The sequence below is a fragment of the Chelon labrosus genome, assembly GCF_963514085.1.
Source record: "Chelon labrosus genome assembly, chromosome: 6".
NCBI classification, from domain to species: domain Eukaryota; kingdom Metazoa; phylum Chordata; class Actinopteri; order Mugiliformes; family Mugilidae; genus Chelon; species Chelon labrosus.
The window spans coordinates 9,441,837-9,467,077 of NC_140342.1; the positions used below are offsets into that span (position 1 = coordinate 9,441,837).

Genomic DNA, 25,241 nt, shown 5'->3' on the forward strand with positions numbered 1-25,241 from the left:
GTTATGAGGTTCTGTTTATCCTGCTTTATATTTCAACTCCACAACATTTATTCTACAATGGTAAAACATGTCATAACCTTATATAAAATATGATGTATTGTTGGAACTGAAATCCAGTTGTAACAAGTGATGCACTTAAATTCATTAACCTTGTGAGCTGCACTTATAATAATGGGGTGTGCTATCAGTCTAAAATCAGCTATATAATGTCTGCTGTGGTTCTGGGGGATCTTTGTTAAGCTTAGGAACTTAAGCCTGATAATGGTACTCTGCAGCAGCACAACAGAATTTACTTGAGCACTGAGGGCATTTACCAGACAGGCTTAATGAAAACATGTGCAATATGGGAAGAAGGAGCTTGACCCACATTTGGGGCTCAAACCTACGTACCCTCCTCTACTCTGCTGCTTAGATTTTGACTAGTCACTTTCAAATGTGTCTCTTACAAGTGCTTCATTGAAGTACAATCCTAAAATAAATACGTTATTTACTTTAGCTTTAAAATGCTGTTTACATAGCCTTGTGTTTACGTAGCCCCTGCAATAATAATAATCTAGTAATATCACAGACTCAATCAGGCAGTTGTGCTTAACTGCAGCTTTATGGCACTTTAAAAACACAAAAACACTTGTAATATATATACCTCTACAGAATGAGCTTTCATGTAGTTTACATGCATATTAATGTATCAGAAATTGTAATAATATGACCCGTACCACATAGACTTTGCTTTTGCCTACAGGCATGTTCTTTCAATTGGTGTTTCCTCAATAGCCTGGTACCGCGTGGATGGATTTTTGATGCACCGACATGATGAATGCTGCTGAGATGAGACTGTAATTTAGGTTAGTCTTTGCTGTTTGGGTTTCGTCCTTGTTTATGTGTTTATTATTTATTTGTTGATTTGTTGGTTTAAAATCACAAGCAAAAACTACATAATTCATTTCATTCATTCATCTTCTGTAACCGCTTGTCCCGTGAAGGGTCGCGGGGGGGGGGACTGGAACCTATCCCAGCTGTCATCGGGCAAGAGGCGGGGTACACCCTGGACAGGTCGCCAGTCTATCGCAGGGCTAACACAGAGAGACAGACAACCATTCACACTCACATGCACAACTAATTAGAATCACCCATGAACATAACAAGCATGTCTTTGGACGGTGGGAGGAAGCCGGAGTACCTGGAGAGAACCCACGCAGACACAGGGAGAACATGCAAACTCTACACAGAAAGGACCATGGATTCGAACACGGAACCTTCTCGCTGTGTGGCATCAGTGCTAACCACTACCCCACTGTGCCGCCCTTAATTCATTTATTCTTGTAAATATTGTGTATACAGATTGTGTATGGTATGCTGTACTTTGCTGCTGCGGCAGTACAATTTCCCAGTTTGATATATTATATATCATATCTACAAGTATGGTCTTTGAATTGGTGTATTCTGTGGAATGAGAGCTTTTATAAATATTCAGCTAATATTTAAGTACTCTACTGCCTTTTCCACTAATGTGTTTTTACTGAGTAAAATATGTTGATGAAATGTGCTTATATCAAATACTTTATTATTCTCCAAATGTATGAGAGAATTTATAAGTTAATTTCGCATATTTTAGCTTGAGTTTGAGCAGCCTGGCTTGGCTGTGTTTACTCCTGGAGGGTTTCAGGTTGTTAGCATGAGGTGAGGCCGGCCTCTGTGAAGTTTAGGATCACGTGTGTGTTAACTGTCCGGGCAGAGAGCAGCCAGCCCAGCAGCAGCAGCAGCAGCAGCGGGAGCAGCTCCTCTGGGCGGACTCTTCCATTCTAACCACCGCCTCTTTCTCCAACTGCACTGGGACAGATTTATGCTTCAGCTTTTTTTTTTTTTTTTTTAATTTATGAGCACCAGTCCACCCTCCGGGCCTCCGCCAAGACGGTGCGACCGTGTAAAAGAAGTGTGAAGACGACATGGGAAGCCCCGTGTGCCCGAGATGACCGGCGGTTTGGTCAAAACAATCTTTTTGTCGCCAGAGAGGGAAACTTAAAACAAGGCTTGTTGTTGGACTCCACCACCACCACCCCTCCTCTCTCCCCGTAGGATTTGATTCAAAGGCGAAAACCAAGATGGCCGCCGATTCCGTGCAGGTAGGAAAAGTTGACAACTGTTGCGAAAAGTGCGCAAACTTTCTCCAGAGGTTCAGTTAGAAGTCAGCAAACGGTTTTATTTCATTAAAGTTAGGTCTCTGTGAGTTAGTAGTGTTGTTTTAAAGTACAGGGCCTCTGCTGGATCCCAAAGGGCTGTCTGGGAATTATCCATGGATCGAGGCCTGGGAAACAATTATCCAACTTATCCTGATAAAATATCCAAGTTTCAAACCGGTGGTTTTATGCGGAAGCTGCTGTGTTTGTTAAAGTATCCGCCGTTGTCGTAGAAAGTTTTAACGTTATCACTGCTTGAGTTGAAGTCAAGTAAAAGTTGTTGAACGCTAACTCTCAGGTCTGTAGCCTTACGAGAAGTTAACATGCGTTAGTTGTAAGAAATACACAGCGTCCGTCTTGTGTTCAGACATTATTAATGTGAATAAAATGTCAAGGTACGACATATTTGTGAGGAGAAAACGTCAACTTGTCTGCTTGACGTAAGGTTTTTTTCAAGCACGTTAAAGACTAGATGAACTTGTATATCACTGTACTCACTAGAACTCAGCTCAAACACGTGAGAGCAATTTTCTTTGTATTTTTAAACAATGTATAGTTAAAAATAAGCCTCACAGTCATGTCTCATTATTCGGTATGAACACTCATGACTCATTGAATAATATGGTTTCACTTGAGTGACGTCAGGCCTCAAATCCATCTTCATAACATAAAATAATAGTACAAGTGACATGTGCTGATGATTAACACATCACGTTTTAGACTTTGTTTTCAACCCTCCAAAACTTCACGTTAAACCACAGGACAGCCTGATTACTCTGCCACTATTATTCGTTTTGTGTGGGAATGACGGGGGAGTACTGGTTACAGCAGATAACACTTGCGAGAAGTAATAGTTCAAATGTTTCTTAGCAGTAGTTCATTCCCAGAGCTGACTGACACTGATAACTGAGGCGAAGGCAAGTGGTGCTCATGGTCCGTTGTCGTGTTAGCAACGCTGTAGCTGCCCAGTTTAATCACAAAATAGTGTTTTTGGTCTTAATTTTAACATTAACTAAGAACAGATGACTTTGCGTGAATACTTAATCGGTGTCATGTGTGGATGACTCACCTTGACAGTATTACCTGCTGTAGGTGTATTGGGGAATTTTGCAAATCAGAAAGGTATTCTTGGAATCATGCATTTGGACAATGTAACTTACACAGTTTGTAGTTAACGGTCTTACTTACTTACAAAACAGCACATCAGATATGCACTGCAAAGTATGAACTTAGAGACAGGGCACATGGAATAAGAAACCGGTTACCAGGCAGTTGACAACACAAAAATTTAGATAAAAATAAACTTTTACTCAGTAGTAAATGGGGGGAAAAAACAGGCTTTTACAATGGTGCATGCAGAGCAAAATACTTGTCAGGCTGACTTATGAGTTATACAGAGTCACAGGTCTACTCAGTTCTTATGTATTTGAGCCCATTTGTTATCATACATGTACAGGTCTCAAGGTCCTCCATGAAGGTGTGTAATATTTTTCCACTTGCTCTGATTTGTGCAGTTTTGTACAATATGACATAAAATAAGAATAGGACCAATTATATCATATCATATTACAGTTTAACCAAGTTTATTATTTCAATACACTATAATACAGAATTATCACAAGGACTCTTAAGATTTACACAGGAGATATCCGTAGGTTATATTACCTGGTGGAGCGTTTTAAAGACTAATCTTATCTTTTAAATTCTTCTCCCTAAATAAGCTCACTAAATATGTTCTGAATCTGAAAAGCAAACCTTATACTGGCATTGCCAAAACAAGCTTTGGTGAAAGCTCAGAGAATATTTGTATTCTTATGATTGTAGGTTGATGCCGACAAAATCAACAACCAGTGCTAGATGTTTTTAATAGCATTTAAGAAATCACAAAAGGACATTTTAATAGTCAGAGTACGTGTGTCTTTAATATTAGATTGGGTGTAGTTCATGTTTATCTTGGACAGACCTAGCAAGCTAAAACTTTGACATCCACCACAGAGGACTTGGAGTTGTACCAGATTAAGTCAACAGGTGCTGCAGAGCAGTTTGCCACTTGTTCTCTTCTGTGACATTGTACTGTCAGATCTGCGGTCACTTACTCTCAGAGCAGCTCATGAATGACCTTTAACAGCAACTTGAAATGCAAGACATAGCCTGCAGTTGACTTAGCATGGGATATGTTTGAGGCTAGTGTGAAGGTTGCACATGCAGGATGTATGTGTATTAGTTTGTGTTGCTATTTCTGGCCACGGCAGAGCACCGGGGCTATGGCCAGTGCTCTGCAGCCAGCTGTGGGGTAAGATAGGCCGGTGTCAGGTTGTAGGCTGAGATAGGCCTCACATAGAAATGGCAGGGGCTTGGCTTTTTAAGCGAGGGCCTGGATAGTGGCCTCAACTTTTCCATTGTCCTATTGTCTGAATGGAGCTCTTGTTGTTGGACTTGGAGCTTTCAGGCTTAAAGAGCAAGTTAACCTGCTTATACTTGAGGTTCAGACCTAATGTTTGCTTTTACCTCACAGCTTCCTTTCATGTCTCAGGCACCCAAAGAGCTCTTTAACAAGGTCAACATTAGTTGGTAAGCTGTTATTATGTTTTATTAAATGTAAGTCCTTAATGGTTGCCAGCAGGTCAGTGACAGCTATTAATTTAGTTTGTTTTGTTTTATAGGGTTTAACAGTCTTTATTTTGTCCATCTAATAAATTAAGCTCCTTGTTGTTTTTTAATACTAGTTTTAGATGCAGTCTTTCATTTGTTGTGAGCCATGAACATTTCACAGAGCAACCGGCAGAGTCACAATGACAAGTACAAGTTTCCTCCATTTATCATAAACTGTGTGCATTGTAGGTATGAGTGGAAACATTTGCCTACAGTTCCTGCTTCACTCGTCTTTGAACCTAATAAGTCTCGAGTTCCCGGTATGGCGTCATACCCCTGACTATGCAATACATTCATGCGGCGAGAAAAAGCAGCACAGGTAAAAGAGCAACTCAAGGAAGTATTGCAGTGACAGAGAAACAAGAGGTGAAGCTAATCCTACAAATGAACGCCTCTTCTCTTTCTTACAATGTACTTCTTTTGTTTGATCTCAAATTAAAATGCAGGCCTTGTGGGTCTCCCAGCTGATTAATTTCCACCTTATCTGATTGGCCTTTCGTGGATTTCCTTGCATTGTTGCACAGAAAAATAGGCCCTTTTGGGTGTCCTCATGCTGTCCTCATACCACATTGGGCAAACACAGCCACAGCGCAAACAAGTATTTCAGGGGATGGAGCTGAAGAAGGGACCCGTGCACACACGCTCCCCACCTCATGAGTTGTGACCTCCATTTTACCTATGAGTCATCAAGGAGCGTCTGGACGGTGATGTGCAAACTATAGTTTCCTGTGGAGTGAGCACCTATAGAAGAAAGCGGCTGTGTTTCACAAGGGCTGGGGGAGGGAAGGACTGCGCTCATGGAAATCCCTTATCTTTCCGAAACTGATGTGTTTTCCCAGCATTAATCTATCAGTCAGAGGTTGAGAACAAGATTTCAGCGTGTTATTCAGGTAACTGTTTTGTTAATCACTTAAATCCTGATGCAACTTGTGTCGTAATCGATTGACTTAGTAAGAGTTTTGTTCTTGTCGTGTGAAATAATGTCTCTTTCCTTATGAAGGAACAGGATTCTGTTTTTGTTTGAGGTGAGGTCAGCATTAGGGTTGTGTGAAACCTTTTTTTTTTTTCCAGTGGGAACAAACATATTAAATTTTTTTTCTTTTTTTTTTAATGGCATTTAAAAATGACATTATTATTCTTTATTAATAGCTTTTTGTTTAAACAAAAGTCAATGTTACGATGAGTCATGAGCTTGCAAATATTGTGATTTTTGTTGACGTATCTGTCTAAATCAATGTGAAAATGTAATTGTATATTTCACTTGCAGGCTCTAAATGGTGCTATTTAATGGTCAGGACTGACAACTGCATATACAGTTTTGATAAAACAACCAGAAGTGTTTCAGTCACTGGTAGTGAATAATCTGTCCAAATGTTGTCCAACACTTGTGAGTATTGTGGGAAACATTGGACTGTGTTGGACAATAATACTTGCCTGTGTTTTACAGTGACAACCTTGCAGAGATAACACCTGATTTACTCTTGTTTTAAAAAAAACCCCTTGGTATTAGTAGTAGATAGAAAGCAGCATCAGACTTAACTACTACCTGCACCGACACATGAACTCTATTCTTTCCTGCGTTGTAACCGTCTTACACTTTGGGTGTCGTTTCAGACACGCAAGTCGCTTTCCAGGGGGTAAGGAGGCAGTGGACAGCTAGCGTTGTGTTTTTAACTTGGGTTAATTTTAGACACAGCCCTCTCCCTGGAGTGAGATTAGGTCCCATTCTGGGCTGCTCTGACCTCACAGAGTGAGAAGCTAAGAGGGATTTGGCTGTTGCTGCTCAGACGGTTTATCTTCCTTGTTGATGTCAATGGTCTGTGTGAGAAAGGGAGAGCTGGAGAAAATCAGATACTAGTAGAGTTAATGAATGTGGCTTTGGACGGAGCGTCTCTTCACTATGGCGTAGCCTAACCTTTGAGACGGGGCATACCAGTACTCCTACTGCTACTAGACAACAGAACTTCACTGGAGTTCTTGTAATAACATTTAAGCTGGACAGCAGAACATGCGTGGACTGGTTTGCGCTACTGATCTAGAGATGGAGTTGGCTGAAACCGATGAAGTTATGGTAGGACGGAAAAATTTGTAAAGCTTAGAGGTTTGGTATTGTTGACTTTACCTATCATTAGCATCCTCCCCCTTGCCAGTTGTGAAAACAATAACCCTCTGATTGATTATGTGTATCTGTCTATTTGTATTTTAAGTACTTTCTTTTATATTAAAGTCATGATGGGTTTAATGTGACGAGGTGGGTTTTGTGATAGTTACTGGAATAAGTTAATTTCTACGTACTTACAGCCATTTGGCAAATTTTCAGAAGCTGTCAGAGGTCACTGAGATTTGGTTTTCATAGAGTCCGTAGAGTTGGTGCCTTTATCTAGAGTGACACAGTTGAGTAGGTGTGTTTTCTAATAACTACTAATTGATTGAAATGATTATTGCCACAGTGAGTTCAGATTTTGGTTATTGGAATTATCTGGAGTAATGATGAGGCTGAAATTAATTGTTGTTTCATAGTTATAATTGTGGAACACAATAACAAAGGATTGTCTTATCCCATTTTAAAATATATTTTAAACCTGAACTGGTGAACCGTGTGGTGAAAAGGAGCACACTGATTGGTCACAGACATATCCTCAGATCAACCAGTGGAACGTCGGCGTGTATTCACGATGACCTTTTAAAGCTGAAGCATTCAGGAAGTGACTTCTAATCCCTCTTCATTTAAGGTGATGACTTTAAGGATGCAGGTCATCGTCGACTGACAGCAGCTGTGAAAACAACATGTACAAAGGTGTGCTGCAAGTTCAAAGCATGCCACTGTATTGGAATGAGGCCAAACTACAGGTTGGGCAGCCGGTGCTGGGTCTCTGAACCTTGTGTTTGTTTGGTCGGTAGATAATTTCAGTACTGGTCAGTTGGTATAACTTCAGATGCATGCATTTGAAACACGGGCAGATATAAGTAGACTTTATTGTTGATCACTTGGTGACATCGCCTGGAAGCCAGCCCAAAATGTGCTCCACACACACATTTTTTGTTGGGAAAGTTGGTCATGAGTATTTCCATTGGGTGAGCGTGCCCTGGCAAAGGTCTGCAGGGTCAGTCACTTCACCTGAGCGCTGTGGAGTTGAGTTTGTCTACAACATAATGGGTCTGATTGTTTGTAGGACTATCTAATTACATACAGAGGTATTTTTGTTTTCTCTGTTTAAACACGTCCCATAATGAGTTCCCAATTGTATGTTGTGAGTCTATCAGTGACAAAGATTAACCTGCAACTTCGCTTGTGACTCCAGGAATCAAACTATGTCTTTTTTTTCTGCTGTCATTAGCTGGTACTCATAACATAAGCAAAATGCATTATGAGGCATTAGCTGCAGCTTCGTTGTAATGCTTCGTTTTATTCCCTCCTTGACAGTACATCTCTGTGCACACTCAGATTGTTGAGCAAGTCACTGACCTCTGTCCTGTCCTCCTTTTTACCATCCCCTTTTCCTCTTTCCTCTCCTCCTCCTCTCTCGCTGACCTCTGAATTACTTTCTACATCTTTCCCTCGTCTCCCCTTTTGCCTCCTCCTCTCTCGTTCTCATTTAGGGGGATGCCAGGGGCCAGTTGGTGGCGGAGCGCCTCGGCCTGGGACACAACCTGGACCTGTCCGACACCATGGTCCAACAGAAGCTGGATGAAATCAAGGAACAGATCCGCCGCGAGATCCGAAAAGAGCTAAAGATCAAAGAAGGTGCAGAGAACCTGCGAAAGGTAATATCACAGATTATGGCTTTCAGTTTTACTTAATATTTAGTAGTGTTTTTCCGGACCGTTATCAATCAGCGTTACCTGATTTATTTTATTTTTTTCAGACTGTAGCACAGGTCAAGGTTTATGAACATAAGATGTTAGTGACGTATTTTAGCTTATCTGGGAAATGCCCGTGTCTTTCAGACTAAAGTTTCAAGCTTACAAAGACGAGACTTCTCGTCAGATTGTTAGACGACGTCATGCAGATGTTATCAATAGCTGAGTACATATGACTGACAAACTGACATTGGAGTTGCCCTTAAAGTTGTGTTTGTCAAATTTCCTCAAGTCTCCTCTCTTCCTCCTCAGGTCACCACAGACAAGAAGAGCCTGGCTTATGTTGACAACATGCTGAAAAAATCTAACAAGAAGGTTGAGGAGCTTCACCAGGAGCTACAAGAGCTCAACGCTCACATTGTGGTCAAAGACCCAGAGGAACTGCTAGGTAACTCCACAAAGACTTTAGCAATGATTAACAAAGCAGGAACACTAACCTGGGCTAATGGTATGCTATAGCAGATATACTGTAGTTGTATGTCTGTATTTGGAAAGGGTGGACGTTAGATCATAAAAAAATAGTCAGTTAATTGATAAGGTGATGGATTAAATATCAACTATTTGAGCAGCTAGATAATTGTTGTAATTGCAGTGTTTTATAATTAATGCATAATCAGCAAAGTTGAGCAACAAATAAAATAAATCCATATGTTCATATCATCATTGGTTTGAGACAGGAAGCACAGTTCGGGAAACAGGATCTTCTCTACATACATTTTATTATGTTTACATCTGTAGCACAGTCATCGTTAAGGGAGGCTTTACTTCCAGCCATATTCATGAGATGGCCTTTTTTGGGAAAGCAAAAGTATTTTAAAAAGTGATTCATTCTTAGCTTTAAGTTTAAATGACCCGCACATTAACACGCCTGTCCTCCAATTACTGTCTCTGCAGCAGCTTTTTATTGGTTTATTGTAAATGTAAAGTATCACTGAGTAAATCACTTGCCAGTGTGGTGTCAGAACAGCACCTATACAAACACACAGAGAGCACATTCAGTGTTTGGAGGTGACTCACTCTCCAGAGGCTGATATTGTTGCATTCCACATTCCAGCGACAATTACAATGAGCTGTCGATTGTTCCTCTCTGAGGCTGCTGAAAGCCTGCTCCTGTGCATTTGACGACAACAATGGAATTTGGAGAGAGTAAACCACAACAGCTGTGTGTGTGTATGGTTTTGTTACAGTAGTTGCCTTATGGGGTAGCTGTTGGTGGCCAATATCTGAGTGAATTCAGGAAGAGAGGGAATGATATTTGTCTGCCTGTTGCCATCACATTTCCTCGCTTCAGTTGACATTAGGAAGTAGATGATGAGGGATGTTTGCGTGTGTACTGGAGGAGGGAAGGGAGGCTGTCGTGGTAAATGGTTATCTTAAGTGGAAACAAATTTAGCCTGACTCGGCGACCTTCTATCTGGTGAACAAGGGCTTTCTTTTTAAGTGACGCAATGCTGGTGGAATGTCGCTGGCCATTGCAAAATGATGGAGAGGGACTGAATGCTGCTGAGCTCCTCAGACATGAGACAACTTCTTGAAATATGTTCGGCTCTCGAATCCGCGAGAGACGGCGCTTGTTTCCTGAATTAGTAGGAAGGAGTTGCTGTGAGCAGCCAGAATGTGTTTTTGTTCCAGGAGAAAGTTGAGGGAGCTCTGGTTATTCTCCACTACTCAGCTGAGGCCAGAAATGGACTGACTCGTTCTCAGGCGCTGTCTGGGACTAGCAGCCCCGAAACAGGGTCACCAGGCAGGTCCTTCTATCACATCTGATCTCATTCATAAAGAGTCCAGTCCCAATCACTTTTTCTTCCATTCATCATCATTGCACAACCACTCACGCCAGCTGTTTGTCCAGATCTCCCAGTCATGATATCATAGTTTAGAGAGTATTGTTAGCATTGCGTTCTCCTCAGACACAGATGGGGTTAATCTGAGGGAGGGTTCCCCTTGTCAGTTGTCCAGCAGTGACATCAGCCCTGCAGCTATTCAGTAGCTCAGTGTCTTGTCCTACTGCCCAACGTGGGCTGAACCACACTGAGGACAGGGTGGGGGTCCTTGAATTCTTGGCTCGATTTGACCTCATACAAACCGCCCCGAATGTAAGTTAGATGACATATGCAGCACTTCTACGTATATGTGTGTGTGTGTGTGTGTGTGTGTGTGTGTGTGTGTGTGTTTTTATGGGCCTTTGTTATTTTCATAAACAAGTTTCACTTTGGCTTAACGTGATCTTCACTCGTATAACGCAATACACTTGCTGAACTAAGATGTCAGTTTTGCCCCAAGCCCCTGGTAAATTCCCACCTTACTCCACAGGCTTTTCTCCAGACATGTGCCCACTCTGTTTTTCTCATGTAGCTCCGCCCCTCTCAGTGTGTGTGTGTCTGTGTAGGAAAGGGTAGCCCTCTCCTGCCCATTAATAGAAACCTCAGCAGTGATGCTCTCTCGGCTTATTAAGGGTCATTAGATGACTCATTTAGTTTCAGTTCAAAGAGTCACATGCTTCCTTTTTTTCCCATGTCCTGCAGGTGTTCAAATGAGTCATTAAACAAAGTTTTTATGAAACATCCAGAGTGAGTGAATCACAGACCCTCCTGCTGGTTATTGTTATCTGCATCTGGCAGGGGCTCAGAGCACAACTCATTTTCTTTACCACTTCTTATTTAGGGTAACGCAAGTCAAGCAAACAACAAACCCAAGACACCTTCAGTAAAGATCGCCGTCTATTTGTTACATGTCATAAGGCTTGTTGTTTGTCTTAAAATATATAAGAAGAGAACTGAGCAAAAAGACTTCCGTACATAGTAATGGGCTATTATGTTGTATGTACATGTATCTTCTATGGGATCTTTCTCAAAGGAGTTCCTTTATGACATTAACTCTGAAACTAAACTGGCAAGTCAAGTTAGGAGAAGTTGGGCAGGTTTTTTTGCACATCTCACCTGTGTGTGTGTGTGTGTGTGTGTGTGTGTGTGTGTGTGTGTGTGTGAATGTTGTGGTCTGTGTTGCAGTGATCATTCTAGGGAGTGATTTTCTCAGCACCTTTCGTGTCCAGACATGACAAAAAAACACAACTAGACAGTGATCGTATTTCCCAGTACTGTGGTCCACCTTTGAGGGTAGAAGGCGGTTGTTTTTCGTTTTCACTTTGTGTAGCTGTGTGCATGTGTAGCGTATTTGTGAATGTATATTAAATGCCTACAAATGAATATGCTTAGTGGCACTGGGATTTTCTAGCTGCCTGTGGGATCTGAAGACAACATCTGCATAAGTTTTAGGTTTCTAAAAGAAATCAAACTCTTTAAAATTCTCATAGATATAGCTTTGTATTTTTTCCTCGTTAGCGTATATAATGATGACACGCTAGTGTTGGTAGTTTTCTGCATGTTCACACATGCACCGTTGTTTGTCTTTATTGAATTTCCTAGAAGAGAAATGGCTGCAGGGTTTGAACAGAGTAAACTGCTGAGAGTCACTAACAGAAGGCTATGTTTATTAATTTATTTATTAATATTATTATCATTACCTTTTTATTATAGTTCTTAATGTTAATGTTGTTGACTTGTGTAGGGAGAGTGAGTCAAACAAATTAACAAACCACATCAAATTGTAAACAGCAGACCTTTCTGGGAACATGATGTGTCGACTGAAGCTGCTACCTGAAGTGTTTTTGTATGAGAAGTTGGGGCATCATTTTGCAGAGCTGCAGGACTGTGTAGCTAGCTTTAAAATGGCTTGCTGCCAAAAAACAGAGCATGTTGGTGCATATTTGTGACAAACCTCAGAAGCACATATCTGTCATTGTTTCCAGATTGCCATGACATTCTAACCTGTCTTTATTTTTGTTGTTGTTACCCAGAATGCCCTTTGACCCCAGATACTCCCAACAGCGAAGCGAGAATGTGCACCAGCACCAGCCGCCTGGCCGCCCTGAAACGGCAGAATGACATTGAGCTCAAGGTCAAACAAGGCGCAGAGAACATGATTCAGATGTACTCCAACGGGCCCTCCAAGGTAGGCACGGAAAACGGGGAGGGTTCACCTGACATTCAGGTTTTAGCTGCTTCCTGTCAAACTGCCAAGCGCTGAAAATCACACACAACAGTTGCATTTTATTTGATGAGTACAGTTTCACACAGCTGGATGTTTCTTCTGTTGTTCGTTATTCTTGACAGTAAAAATAACATTGTACTCGCCAAAGTGAGTGCCGAGATCTTGAAAGAAAAGGCTGGCCAAAATTAATTGGACAAGAAAATGTGGGCATAATGTAAGATGTCTACCCAACAATAAACATACTGTGCATTGATTTACAGTCATAGTTAACAGTCACAGCGTGTTCTCTGAGCTGACCAACAGCTGGACGGGCTTAGTTTCAACCCCATTTCGATTTGACAGACAAATTGCATGTGCTGCTTGTGGCTGCTTGAAACAATGCCTCAGTGGGGCAAGGAAGCAAAAAACAACTCATGCATGTACCCACGGCATGTTAAGTTTTCATGGTTGAATTAATGTGGAAAAAGTTCTGTAGGCTTCTTTCTGTTCCAACACATAAGACCTTTAAAAAGACGAGACATGACTAAACTAAACTAGACCCTCTCTGTTTCTTGTTGCTTTTGGCTCATCAGCCTTGAGAGAGAGATAACATCATACCTGAGCTGATTCCATTTGAGCAGGTTTTCCTCAGCTTTCCTCCAACAAGCAGCTCACTGGCATGATCAAAGGGAGCACAGCCACAGTTCACAAATTGACCTTGCATAGTTGTAATATTTCACGTTTCCTTTGCAGTGAGTGATCATCTCTGACCAAATAAAGTGGTAGATGGAATAATCGGGTTAAATAATTATCCTTTACACAAACTCTGATTCTCTGATCTTCTACAGCTATTACTGTAATTTATAGCCATAACTCCAACTAAAAACATATATAATCAGAGTCATCCTTAAGTGAACATTTGGACCCTCTCACATGAATCAAAGAGGCGACCAATACCACTTTAAATGTGTCCCTGACATTTAATGTTTCCATTGTCAGCTTTAACATTAACACACAATTATACTGGCATCAGTTGACAGAGGCTCCAGATTTATATGAACATCCTACATACTAGCCCGTCTCAGATCCTTCCCCACAATGCTCTTTCACACCAATTTACATAATTCGCCAGCATTTAAAATCCTTTATTCTTCATCCTGCAAATCTGGCTTAGTTAAAATGTCATATGAGCAAATGATCAGACTTGTTAGTTAATCTTAGATTAGGGAGAGTCTTTGCAGAAAGGGACTATTAGCATAATGTCATGAAAACTGTATTGGGCAGGCCAGTTCTTTGTCTGGACGCCAGCCTGTAACCTGGCACATATACTTTTACAGCCCCACTGCAGGGGAGGAGGGAACATGAGAAGGTGCTGACACATGCTGTGTGTCATGCGCAATGCTGTTTGTTCACAAAGCTCTTATGGCCCTCGTCTAATGCTCAGAATGAGGAAAAACTATAATTTAGTCGGGAGGTGTGTGTAAGTCACCGGGACTGATAATAACAGCTGGATACCCTGTGAGCCTCTCATGTTCATCTTGCCTCTCATGTCGGGCAGTAGTAATTGAAACCACTTTGTAGTCGGTGGTATGTTATAGTGTAGGGTTTCAGTAGTATTATCTCTGCTTTGCTAGTCTGCATTTTGTGTCAGGTGTAATTTAATGTGGCATAGATTGATTACGTTCTTCCTTTTAAAGGGACAGTTCAGCATTTTGAGGAACAGGCTTGTTCGCTTCCTTGACAAGAGTTGGCAAGAGTGACACCACTCTCATGTCTACACTCTAAATGCAAATCAAATCAGCGACCATGTCACCAGCTTAGCATAAAGACTGAAAACAAAGAGCAACGGCTATGACTATGTTTAAAGGTGGTCAGATCTGCCTACCAATGTCTGTAAATATCAATAATTAGCACAAAATAACTTTTTTATGTATCTGATCCTAAACATAAATGTGCACATAAATAGTTTGTTTTATTGATATATAATTATGTACAGTACTTCAAAAACATAGTCTCATAAAACAAGTCAAAGGCAGACTACGTCCCACAATCAACTGCTTGCATGCTCTCAGAAATGTGATGTGATTTGTGCTGATGTGGAGCATTGTTCAAATGAGCTGAAAGCTTTCTAGACATCATACTTTATATTTCTCTTAACTGGTGTCCACGGTTGGCCAGGTCTTTTGAAAGGTATTTTTGAATTGCGTGTTCAAGAAAATGCAGTTTCAAAACAAGTGGTACTTATTGTGTAACTGTACTACAGTACAGGCGACTGATATTTGTCACCTGACACCCACTGTCTGTCTGTGCGGGGGGGGGGGGGGGGGTCCACAATGTTTTGTAAGCGAGTTCCCCCGGTCAGACAGACGGAGGCACCTTCCAGTTGGAAATAGTCCTGTCATGATGTCAGAGAGGAAATGCCTGCTGGACAGAGGTTTTTCCTGCACGCGCCGCTATCGGCGACCAGGATTTAAACTTCACAGGAATTCAGGGTGGAGACTGCTTACTTCACTGTGTGTGTTTGTGTGTGTGTATTAGCACGTATGAGTGGTTCAGCAAAAACAGCACACAATGAGATTCCACTTTCCTTTTTTTATGTGAATAACATTTTCCATGTGGTCACTTGTTATTTTAGCTCCAATTAAGGGCATGAACTTGTGTGTGTTACATACAACAACAAAACACAATGAGTGACGAGGGATGGCGTGCGCTAAGAGTGACGTGTGAAGTTCTGATAGCCAGATTTCTTCAGCTCAGAAGACACAACATTATTTTAACATTTGGGTTCAGTGTTTAATGTATGCAGAGATACAGTGCTTTAAATAAGCAGGGATTGTTTCTGATTTGACTCACAGGATCGTAAGTTATTAGCGACGGCCCAGCAGATGCTTCAAGACAGCAAGACGAAGATTGAGTTCATCAGGATGCAGATCCTTAAGGCCAGCCAGGCCAACGAGCTGAGCTTCGAGAGCAATGATGTCATGGGTGAGCCTTCGCTTGCGTTTAATAATCCATAAGTCAGTAAGGGTTTGAGGAGAAACCCAAAAGGTTATAAAGAGATTTGCATCAAAATAAAGAATGATGTCCATCCTGTCCTCTAGACAAGTCCATCATCAGCCCGTTAGACCTACGAGTGGAGGAGCTGTGTCATCACGCCAAGATAGAGTCTGCTGTGGCCGAGGGAGCCAAGAACGTCATGAAACTCCTGGGCTCTGGGAAAGTCACAGAAAAGAGAGCACATTCAGAGGTAGACTCATGTTTCTGTGTGCGTGTGTGTAGTTGTATGTGTGTCCGTGTAAACTGACATTGTCTGGCCCCTCATTTTCAGCAGTGATTTGATACAAGCCAAAACAAGATTGCCATCATTTTACACCCAATAGAGTCTCATAGCCTGTAAATGAAATTGATCCCTGCACTGCTGCTGTGCTCTCCTAAAGTGAAATAGGCCGTGTTATTGATGTTTCTTCCTCTTTCAATCCTACTCCAACTAATTTCCCCATCTTCCCACCTTTGTTTCTTTGATTCCCTTCTTCAGGCCCAGGCCCGTTTTAATGAGTCCAGTCAAAAGCTTGACCTCCTGCGATATTCTTTGGAGCAGCGCCTCAGTGAGTTGCCTAAAAATCATCCTCGCACTAGCATTATCACAGAAGAGTTGTCCTTGCTGTCCTCACCGGTCCTCAGTCCCAGATCCAGTATCATCTCTACGCAGAATCAGTACAGCACCGTGACCAAGCCTGCAGCACTCACAGGTAACTGGACAAAGCACATGATGTCAACATTACTTTGAAATGGCACTATTATAAGTTTGTTATGCTGCTGTAATACCATTTAGAAGCTCAAGTTCTCACAAAGAGCACTGTTTCTTTAAGGAAGTTTATCCTTCTTTCATAAAAATGAATAACCAACTTGGTCAAAGATGGATACTAACTTAGATTTTTACTTTTCTTTTTGTTCTAACTTTGACCGTCCTCTTTCATCCATTTGGATGAAATATAATTAATATATTACTTATTTACAAAAATGTAGTGATTTAGCAGCTAGGATGGTACATTTGTGGCCTAAAATTACTCCTGAATGAGACTTGGAACACAGATTAGACTGGCCTAACTCATTAAATCAGTCCTTGATGTCACTTGGCGTACCCTGACGTATATTTATCTACATATATCAGTGGATATATGTTAAACCGTCTGTCTGGGAACAACTCAGAATAAGACATATTGTGCAATGTTTGCTGTTCCTCCCGTACCTCCAGGCACGTTAGACGTCAGGCTCATGGGCTGTCAGGACCTTCTGGAAAATGTCCCAGGTCGTTCCAAAGCTGCCTCTGTCCCGCTGCCTGGCTGGAGCCCCAGCGAGACGCGCTCATCCTTCATTAGCCGAGCAAACCGAAACCGTGGTGTGAGCTCAAGGAACCTGACGAAGAGTGAGGAGCTCTCCAGTAAGTATATGTGACTCTCGTACACTGTCTGAAAAATACTTGAGAAGACTTTTTGATTTTGTACAAATTAACAAACAGAACTAATCAGCCCCAAATATAAACACATTGGTCAAATGAAACAACCTTATTTTTAATAACAACTGGATTACAGCGACAGTCAGGGTATTGTTAATAGCTCAGAGCTTTTCCTCAGATGAGATCAGTGCAGTGTTGAAGTTGGACAACACAGTAGTTGGACAGACGAGCTGGAGGCCGGTCAGCAACCAGGCATGGGACCAGAAGTTTACATTGGAACTGGACCGGGTAAAGACACACATCTCTGCCCTTAGAATTACACACGTGCTGTTGACTCAGTGTTGCTTTTATGCAACACAGTCAGTGAGTTTCTCATCTGTTTGTTGCTGTTGGTGTGTAGTCTCGTGAGCTGGAGATCTCCGTGTACTGGAGGGACTGGCGTTCGCTTTGTGCTGTCAAGTTCCTGCGGCTGGAGGACTTCCTGGACAACCAGCGTCATGGGATGTGTCTGTACCTGGAGCCACAGGGGATGCTGTTTGCTGAGGTACGCTCTCACCAAGTGGTTCCTTAAAAAGCCATTGTGTACTTTGCTGATCATCAAGATTTGTTAATATTAGTAATCTAATAATAAATTATAAAATAAAAACATTTTAACATTGACAGGTAATATTTAAACAGCATATGTCTCAGTGTGTGCTTTAATGATAAAAACCTTTAATATTTAAATTGGAGTTACAATTTTTCCTGACCTGATTAAGACAGAAATATGTGTCTATACAATCAGTCATGCATTTCTTCGACCCCTGTATGAAAATTAATTTTAATGGTCTTATGGCAGTGCATCTTATTATGTTTGTACAAAGACACACATACCTGTTGGCATGGTTGCTCTATATTGCACAGATTTATCTCTATTCTCTTTTTTTAGGTAACATTTTTCAACCCCGTCATTGAGAGACGACCAAAGTTGCAAAGACAGAAGAAGATTTTCTCAAAACAGCAAGGTGAGCGATTGCTGTCTTTAATTTTCTTATACTGTGTTGGATGATGTGTCTAGTCATATTAAGATCCAGTGTTTTTGATTTGTTAAATACATTGTTTTTTCCAAAATCTGTTACTAGGTGGTTAAAAGCAATTATTTGGTATTACTCGTGTACATTCAGAATTGTCCCCTTTTCTCTTTTCCCACCATTTTTGCTTTTCTAAACTTCCTTGTTTTTGTGTCTCTTTTGCTTTTTCTATATCAGGTAAGACTTTCCTGCGTGCTCCTCAAATGAACATCAACATCGCTACCTGGGGCCGTCTGGTAAGAAGAGCCATACCGACCGTCAGCACCAACTCCTTCAGCCCGCAGGCAGCTGAGACTGGGCCCAGCAGCCTGCCTGGTTCCCCCACACCCTGCAGGTACACAAACACACACATACATGAGAGATTTTAAAAGGACTATGATGGCCACTGTTGGTAGCATAAAGGACACACACATGTTTGTCCTCCTTAAATAGAAAAAGGTTGGAAAAAAAGACAAAAAGTTTCATTAATAGCTGGACCACTGATGCCGTCTGTCCTCGTCCATACACAGTGACCCTCTGGTGACCAAGTTGGACTTTGACAAAGAGCCCACACCAGGACCCAAACACTACCCAGCACCTGATGACATCAGAGAACCACTGGTGCAGCATAAGATCCCTGACAAGGAGGAAGTACAGGTATGCTAGTGCTCCAGGAATTAGATAACGACCAATGAGCTGATGTAAACACAGATGTAGGTGTAACACGGCCACAACTGACCTCTTGTTTGTGCAAGCAACAATAGGATACTGCATTTATTCTGTTTTTATGTGTAAAATCATCCATAACTACAAGTTTTGTGTTTACGTTAGCTTAGAACGAGCCCTTCATATCTACAGAGGGAGCAGCTTATCCCTAACACCCACCATTTTTTCTATAGTCAACAAATAGATGCCACCTAGAGAGAGGTAGGTTTCTTATTTTTACATTAAAGCGGAGGTCGTTTTAGGGTCACGCTGAGGGTAATTCTGTGGATTACTACGACCTCACTGGTACTCCTCACTAAATCCTATACCCTGGTTCTTTAAGACAATACGTCACTTCTGTAAAGATAAAACAAGTGCTTTCTTGTGTGCTAGTAGCATCCAGCCAGGCAAGAAAAGCCAGTTCTGACACAAGAAATTAACTGGGGAGAAGTCACATGGTTGTTTTAATTACTGTTCTCTAATAAAATAATATAGTCATGCTTTAACTGAAAGACTTCAAATAACACTTTTTAATGTGTTGACTAATTTATATCATCTTATAGTTTAATGAAATAATTAGTTTGAATATATTACATTATATATATATATATATAATAGTATTATATATTATACACTATTATGTTTTAAATGCATCCAACTTGAATAGACAGTCCGCACTCATATCTCAGTCAGTGGACCAGAGGGGCCAGACTTCGTGTTTCAGGAGGCGCATAAAATGTTTTTCAAGTAACGCATGAAAAAAAATTGTGGCAACAAAAGTTGTACATGATTAGAACATGCAGCTAGAGGCATGCATGAGTCATATTTAGCAAACCTGACCCACTGCTGTCTACTATCTCAATGCTTTAAATCAAAACCTTTAAGTAAAAATAAAATCCCAGCCCAGTTAATCGTAGTCAGAATGTCCTTGTAACCTATGCTGACACTGAATTGCCCTCAAGGTTGCTATGCAGACCTCTTAAAGTTCTTTTTTTTTTTTTGCGTACCACAGTTGTTTTGTAATCATGGTTTTGTATTTACCAAGGACTTGAAACTGCCTGTCCTAAGCCAAAGAAGACAAAGATGCCTTTGAAATAATGAGTCAACAGGACATTGGTTGTTTAAAAAAGCAGTAGCTCTGAACTAAAATAAAATACTGACTTGACTTGAAAAATATGACTCCTTCAACTGTTTATTTGTTTCTGGTCCAACTGTGCTATAATTCAAATAAACTATTTAAGATCCAAGGAAGAGAAACAGAAAAAAAATGGTGAAAATAAAATGGTGAAAGAGAGAAGGTGACAAGGAAAAACGTTGTAGTCCTCCTCTGAATTTTTAATTAAGCAGACCCCAATAATTTAACTGTTTGAGTTTCTGTCCTCTCTGCAGGATGCACTCGCCTCATTCGACTTCCTCAACAAGAGAAACAGCACGGTGATAAAGCCCGACATGGATGGAGTGGTGGAGCATGAGATCCAGCATCCAGACCTGGAGCTCACCGCCATACAGAAAGACCAAGATATAAGGTGAGACGGCGATGTGCTCGCTGTGTTTGTGCCACTTACAAAGCTCTGAGGAAGTTTCACATTCATTTTCTTTGATTTGAAGGGAACATGTTTTGGGTCGGTTGTTCTTGTAATGTTTTTCAAACAGTTTACTGCGCACAAGGCTTTGTCAATTAATATGATGGCAACTTGCCACCATTTTAGTTGTTGTTGTTCACAGTTGTTGACATCTTTCCCTGTCTGTTGACTCTCCTGTTGTGACATGCTGCCAGTTCCCTGGCTCAGACACTGCCCCCTGGCTTTGACTCTTTGATACTGAGCACACTGATCTCTTTCCAGGGAAGAAGAGCAGTTTCACTTCAGCCTCCAAGACTTCAAGTGTGTGGCGGTCCTCGGACGTGGTCACTTTGGAAAAGTACGTTTCATTAGATAGAGTCATGAGGCTGCATTACATGATTAATTGTTCTTTCACCTATAAATGACCAAACTAATGATGCCTTTAACGCTTGTTTTATCTGATAAATTGATATATATGCTCAAATATTTTAGAAGCTCGAAATTATTGGCAGGTTTGCTAGAAGTAGGAAGTAGGAAAATAGTTGATTTTTATTTTTGTGAAGGGCTAAACTCATTAATAGATTTTGTGTCGGGCAGAAAGACGATACAGGCTTTCTCTAAAATGTTTTCTCCTCTGCACCAGGTACTGTTATCAGAATATAAAAGCACAGGAGAGATGTTTGCCATCAAAGCTCTGAAGAAAGGAGACATCGTGGCTCGGGATGAAGTTGACAGGTAAAGAATTAAAATGGTTGCTGAGATAAAGTTACTCTCACAAAGCTAATGTTGTCATTGGTTCCAGAGATGTGAGGTATTTCCACAACATTTTAGTTGGCACATCTTGCATATGGCTTTCAGCGTTGTAGATTGTAGATCAAGATTTCTAACAAAAGGATGTGGGAAATGTATCACACCTTTCAGATCAATTGATGAAATCCAGCCCTCCTCACCAGAAATACTGCTAGACTCCCCTGGAACTGTAAAAAAAAAAATGAAGAGATTAGAGTTTATTTTAGAGGCGATGGTGTGGAACTCTTTTCCTACAACAGAATCGGTTCATTCATTGAGCCATGCTGCTCTCTCCTCTCCTCTCCTCTCCTCTCCTCTCCTCTCCTCTCCTCCAGTCTGATGTGCGAGAAGAGGATTTTTGAAACGGTCAACAGCGTCCGCCACCCGTTCCTGGTCAACCTGTTTGCGTGTTTCCAGACGCAGGAGCACGTTTGTTTTGTCATGGAGTACGCAGCAGGAGGCGACCTGATGATGCACATCCACGCTGATGTTTTCTCTGAGCCCAGGGCCGTGTGAGTGACCGCAGCTTTACCTTTGTGTTCATCATATATGTCTGAACAGGACGATAAGTTATCAGTGGGATTTCATTCAAACTCACTGGGGCCACGTAAAGTGTTAATGATTGGCTCAAGTGTGGGCACTGGGTTTATTTTCATATTGTAGCACAGATTGAATTAAAGCCTTCTCGTATTCTTTCTTGTATTTGGAACCTCACCAAACATCCTTCCAGTTTCACTGCTGACATAGCTGGCTCTTAAACGAGCATTTACTGCTGCATGATTATGAATGTGATTCTCTTTCTGTGTCACCTAATCTTTTTTTTTTTTTTTTTTTTTTTTTTTATCCTTGCAGATTTTATGCAGCTTGCGTTGTGTTGGGATTACAGTTTTTACACGACCATAAGATTGTGTACAGGTAAAGTTTAAGAAATATAAGAAATAATAATAATTCTCCTTTGAATCGTCCATGTTCCCCATAATAAGCTTGTTTGTGTTTTTTGTAACTTGCAGAGATTTGAAGCTGGATAACCTGCTCCTGGATACAGAGGGATACGTAAAGATTGCTGACTTTGGGCTTTGCAAAGAAGGTACATGGAAGATTGTGTCAAATTGTGGTTTTGGCTTTTTGAAAGCTTGTTAGTTAGGATTAAAGAAGAAACATGCACATGATTGTAGACTCTTTGTTTTCATATTGTACTACCATCTTCTTCCCAATGTTTTCTGTCTACATGTACACTCTAATTTACCTTTAAACTGAAAATTGTCAACTGAAAAGGCCTCTGAGTAATCTCTACCAAACAAGCATTAGAGGACAGCTGCTTGCTTCATGTAACGGCCGCTGTGCTTCTCTCAGGAATGGGATTCAGGGACCGCACCAGCACGTTTTGTGGCACGCCAGAGTTTTTAGCTCCAGAGGTTTTAACTGAAACGTCGTACACTCGCGCTGTGGACTGGTGGGGGCTGGGTGTCCTCATCTTTGAGATGCTGGTTGGGGAGGTGAGTGCACGTTTCATCACCATGCCGACTACCATAAGTTATTTGTAATGAATTGTTTATATTTTGCACAGTTTGACTCATGCAAGATAACACTGACTCAACTGTTGTCACGTCTCATTCTTTGTCATTTCGGCTCGTCTCTTTTCAGTCGCCCTTCCCCGGTGATGATGAGGAGGAGGTGTTTGACAGCATTGTCAATGATGAAGTCCGCTATCCACGGTTCCTCTCCACAGAGGCCATCTCCATCATGAGGAGGGTGTGTAGACAGAGAATGAATAACTCTCAACTAGAACCCTTTTCAAAGCATTTGTGCTCCAGTTCAAGAACAGTGTGTATTTCTGTGAGTTTATCTCTTAACATTTTCTCCATGATATTCTTCTCTTCATTCTCAGCTTTTAAGGAGGAGTCCAGAAAGACGTCTGGGAGCAGGAGAAAAGGACGCAGAGGAGGTTAAGAAACATCTATTCTTCAGGGTAAGAGACTAAAAGACAGTCGGCACTAATAATGAATCATTTAAGAATTGATCGCTCATGTTACGTTCACTGTCTCTGGGCAGAACATGGATTGGAACGGACTGCTGGCCAAGAAGGTGAAGCCGCCGTTCGTGCCGACGATCCAGGGCGCCAACGACGTCAGCAACTTTGACGACGAATTTACCTCAGAGGCTCCGATCTTAACCCCGCCCAGAGAACCTCGAGTGCTGAGCTCCGGGGAGCAGAACATGTTCTCTGACTTCGATTACATCGCTGACTGGTGTTAGCTTCACCTGAACCCCCTGCAAACACACACACCCACACAACACACACTGTGAACCAACAGACGCAGCAATGACTGTAGCTCAGATCTTTTTAAAACTCTGCCCTGCCTAAAGTGTTGAGGAGGAGCACAACGAGCGTGGCTCCTCGAGCCTTCGGGCAAAACTCTGTGCCATTGAGAAGAAAGTCCAGACGCCTCCTGAGGAACCCCACTTATCTTTTTAATCCACATGAAGAACTTTTTTTTTTTAAGAAAAAAGAAAACTGAAATTCTGTTGGAGAGTGAAGGAGGAGGGCAGTGCTCCTGCAAAGACACTCATTATCGTCGTTGTCGTTGTTGTCTGACCACTGAGAATGTTTTTCATATGAACTCTGAGAAGACGGCAACGTCACAATCATGTTATTCAGTGTCACTGTCTTCAGTTTTTTTTTGATCTGTACAGATTATATTCAGTCGTATATTTTATTGTGTTTCTGTTTCCATCAAGCCCTCGCCATAGCTCACGTTTCTCTCACTGTAAAGTCCTGCAACCGTCACATCTGAAACTGATGTTCAGTAAATTTAAAGTGAGTCACTGATCAACTGCAGCAAATACCTTGACTACTACTGCTGCTTCTTGACTTGAAAACCAAGTGAGTCTTTACACTACACTTCCTTTTGGGTCCAGTGGCCCCAGTCCTCATCTACAACCCAGTTTAACACGTTTTCCTGTTTCTTTATTCAACGGAAGTTTCAAGTGTCTGCGTATGAGACCTCAGATTTTAACACTAAACAGCAGTTCATCAAATACTACACACCACTGAAGAAGCTGAATGAATTAGCAGGTATTTGGAAATGAGTTAGGTGAAAAAAAAGCCTTTTTGGCTGGAAAAATATTACAAAACATGAACTATGTTATGTCTGATGCCCTCTAGTGGCTGGTTAGCTTAGTGTTGATATTCAGCTGAACTTGCTCAAACTCTTTCTGGTGGCTCTGTTCAGCTGGATCTTGTTTTTTTTCATTCCTTTCTCAACTGGTTGTGTTGAACCTGACATTTTTTTTGTTGTTGTTACCTCAGTGAAAGTAGAAACACTAAAGTGACTCGCACAGTTACAGCTACCAAAACCAAATTCGTCCTGTCCTTCTTGAAGCAGCAGAGGATCTTGAACCCAATGACAAATTAAGCAAATATGTGTTATGCATAAAACTGCTTTTTGTTTTCCAAGTGGAGTGGACACGATTTTAGGTCTTAGTCAAATTTAAATGCTTCCCACGTTGTTGTGACTCCCCGTTTGTAGCTGGCGCAGTGATCAGTTTGCATGTCCCATATGAACCGACTCAGATGTCGCAGACCTGTCGAGATGAATCACTACAGGGGAGGGCAGGGTATATATTATATATATATACATACTGTATGTACACAATTAAGCTGAAAGCACTAATTTTATCAATAGTTTTTAATTATCTACGTTTCTTAATGATGAAAATAGATTGTACAAAGTTTTTTTTTTTATTATTATTCGCTTGTGCATGTTGTCGCCAGAACATATGAACACTTTATGGATGGTACACCAATTACTCAACCCACACAGCTGTTCATCCTGGTGTAAAAAAAAAACAGAACAAAGGCATTTTTGCAGTCATTGTTTGTTGAATGCACAGATTAAACATTTGTAATAGTGGCTTTGCTTTTATTCTCACCTGGCATCAGACACATCCTATAAGTTAC

The 25,241-nt window shown here is 41.2% G+C and overlaps 1 protein-coding gene across 1 annotated transcript; it reads left to right on the forward strand.

The window, feature by feature from the left end:
- Positions 1-1,709: 1,709 nt before the first annotated feature.
- pkn2a (protein kinase N2a) lies at positions 1,710-25,194 on the forward strand. Its single transcript, XM_084547405.1, has 23 exons — positions 1,710-2,123; positions 8,430-8,594; positions 8,943-9,078; positions 12,547-12,701; positions 15,575-15,704; positions 15,821-15,966; positions 16,255-16,468; positions 16,975-17,160; positions 17,354-17,463; positions 17,576-17,719; positions 18,104-18,179; positions 18,423-18,579; positions 18,755-18,881; positions 20,319-20,455; positions 20,774-20,849; positions 21,135-21,226; positions 21,616-21,792; positions 22,133-22,195; positions 22,291-22,367; positions 22,634-22,776; positions 22,925-23,032; positions 23,169-23,249; positions 23,333-25,194. Exons 1-23 carry the CDS (start codon positions 2,103-2,105, stop codon positions 23,534-23,536), a joined length of 2,925 nt encoding a protein of 974 aa, XP_084403531.1. The 5' UTR covers positions 1,710-2,102; the 3' UTR covers positions 23,537-25,194.
- The last annotated feature ends 47 nt before the right edge of the window (positions 25,195-25,241 follow it).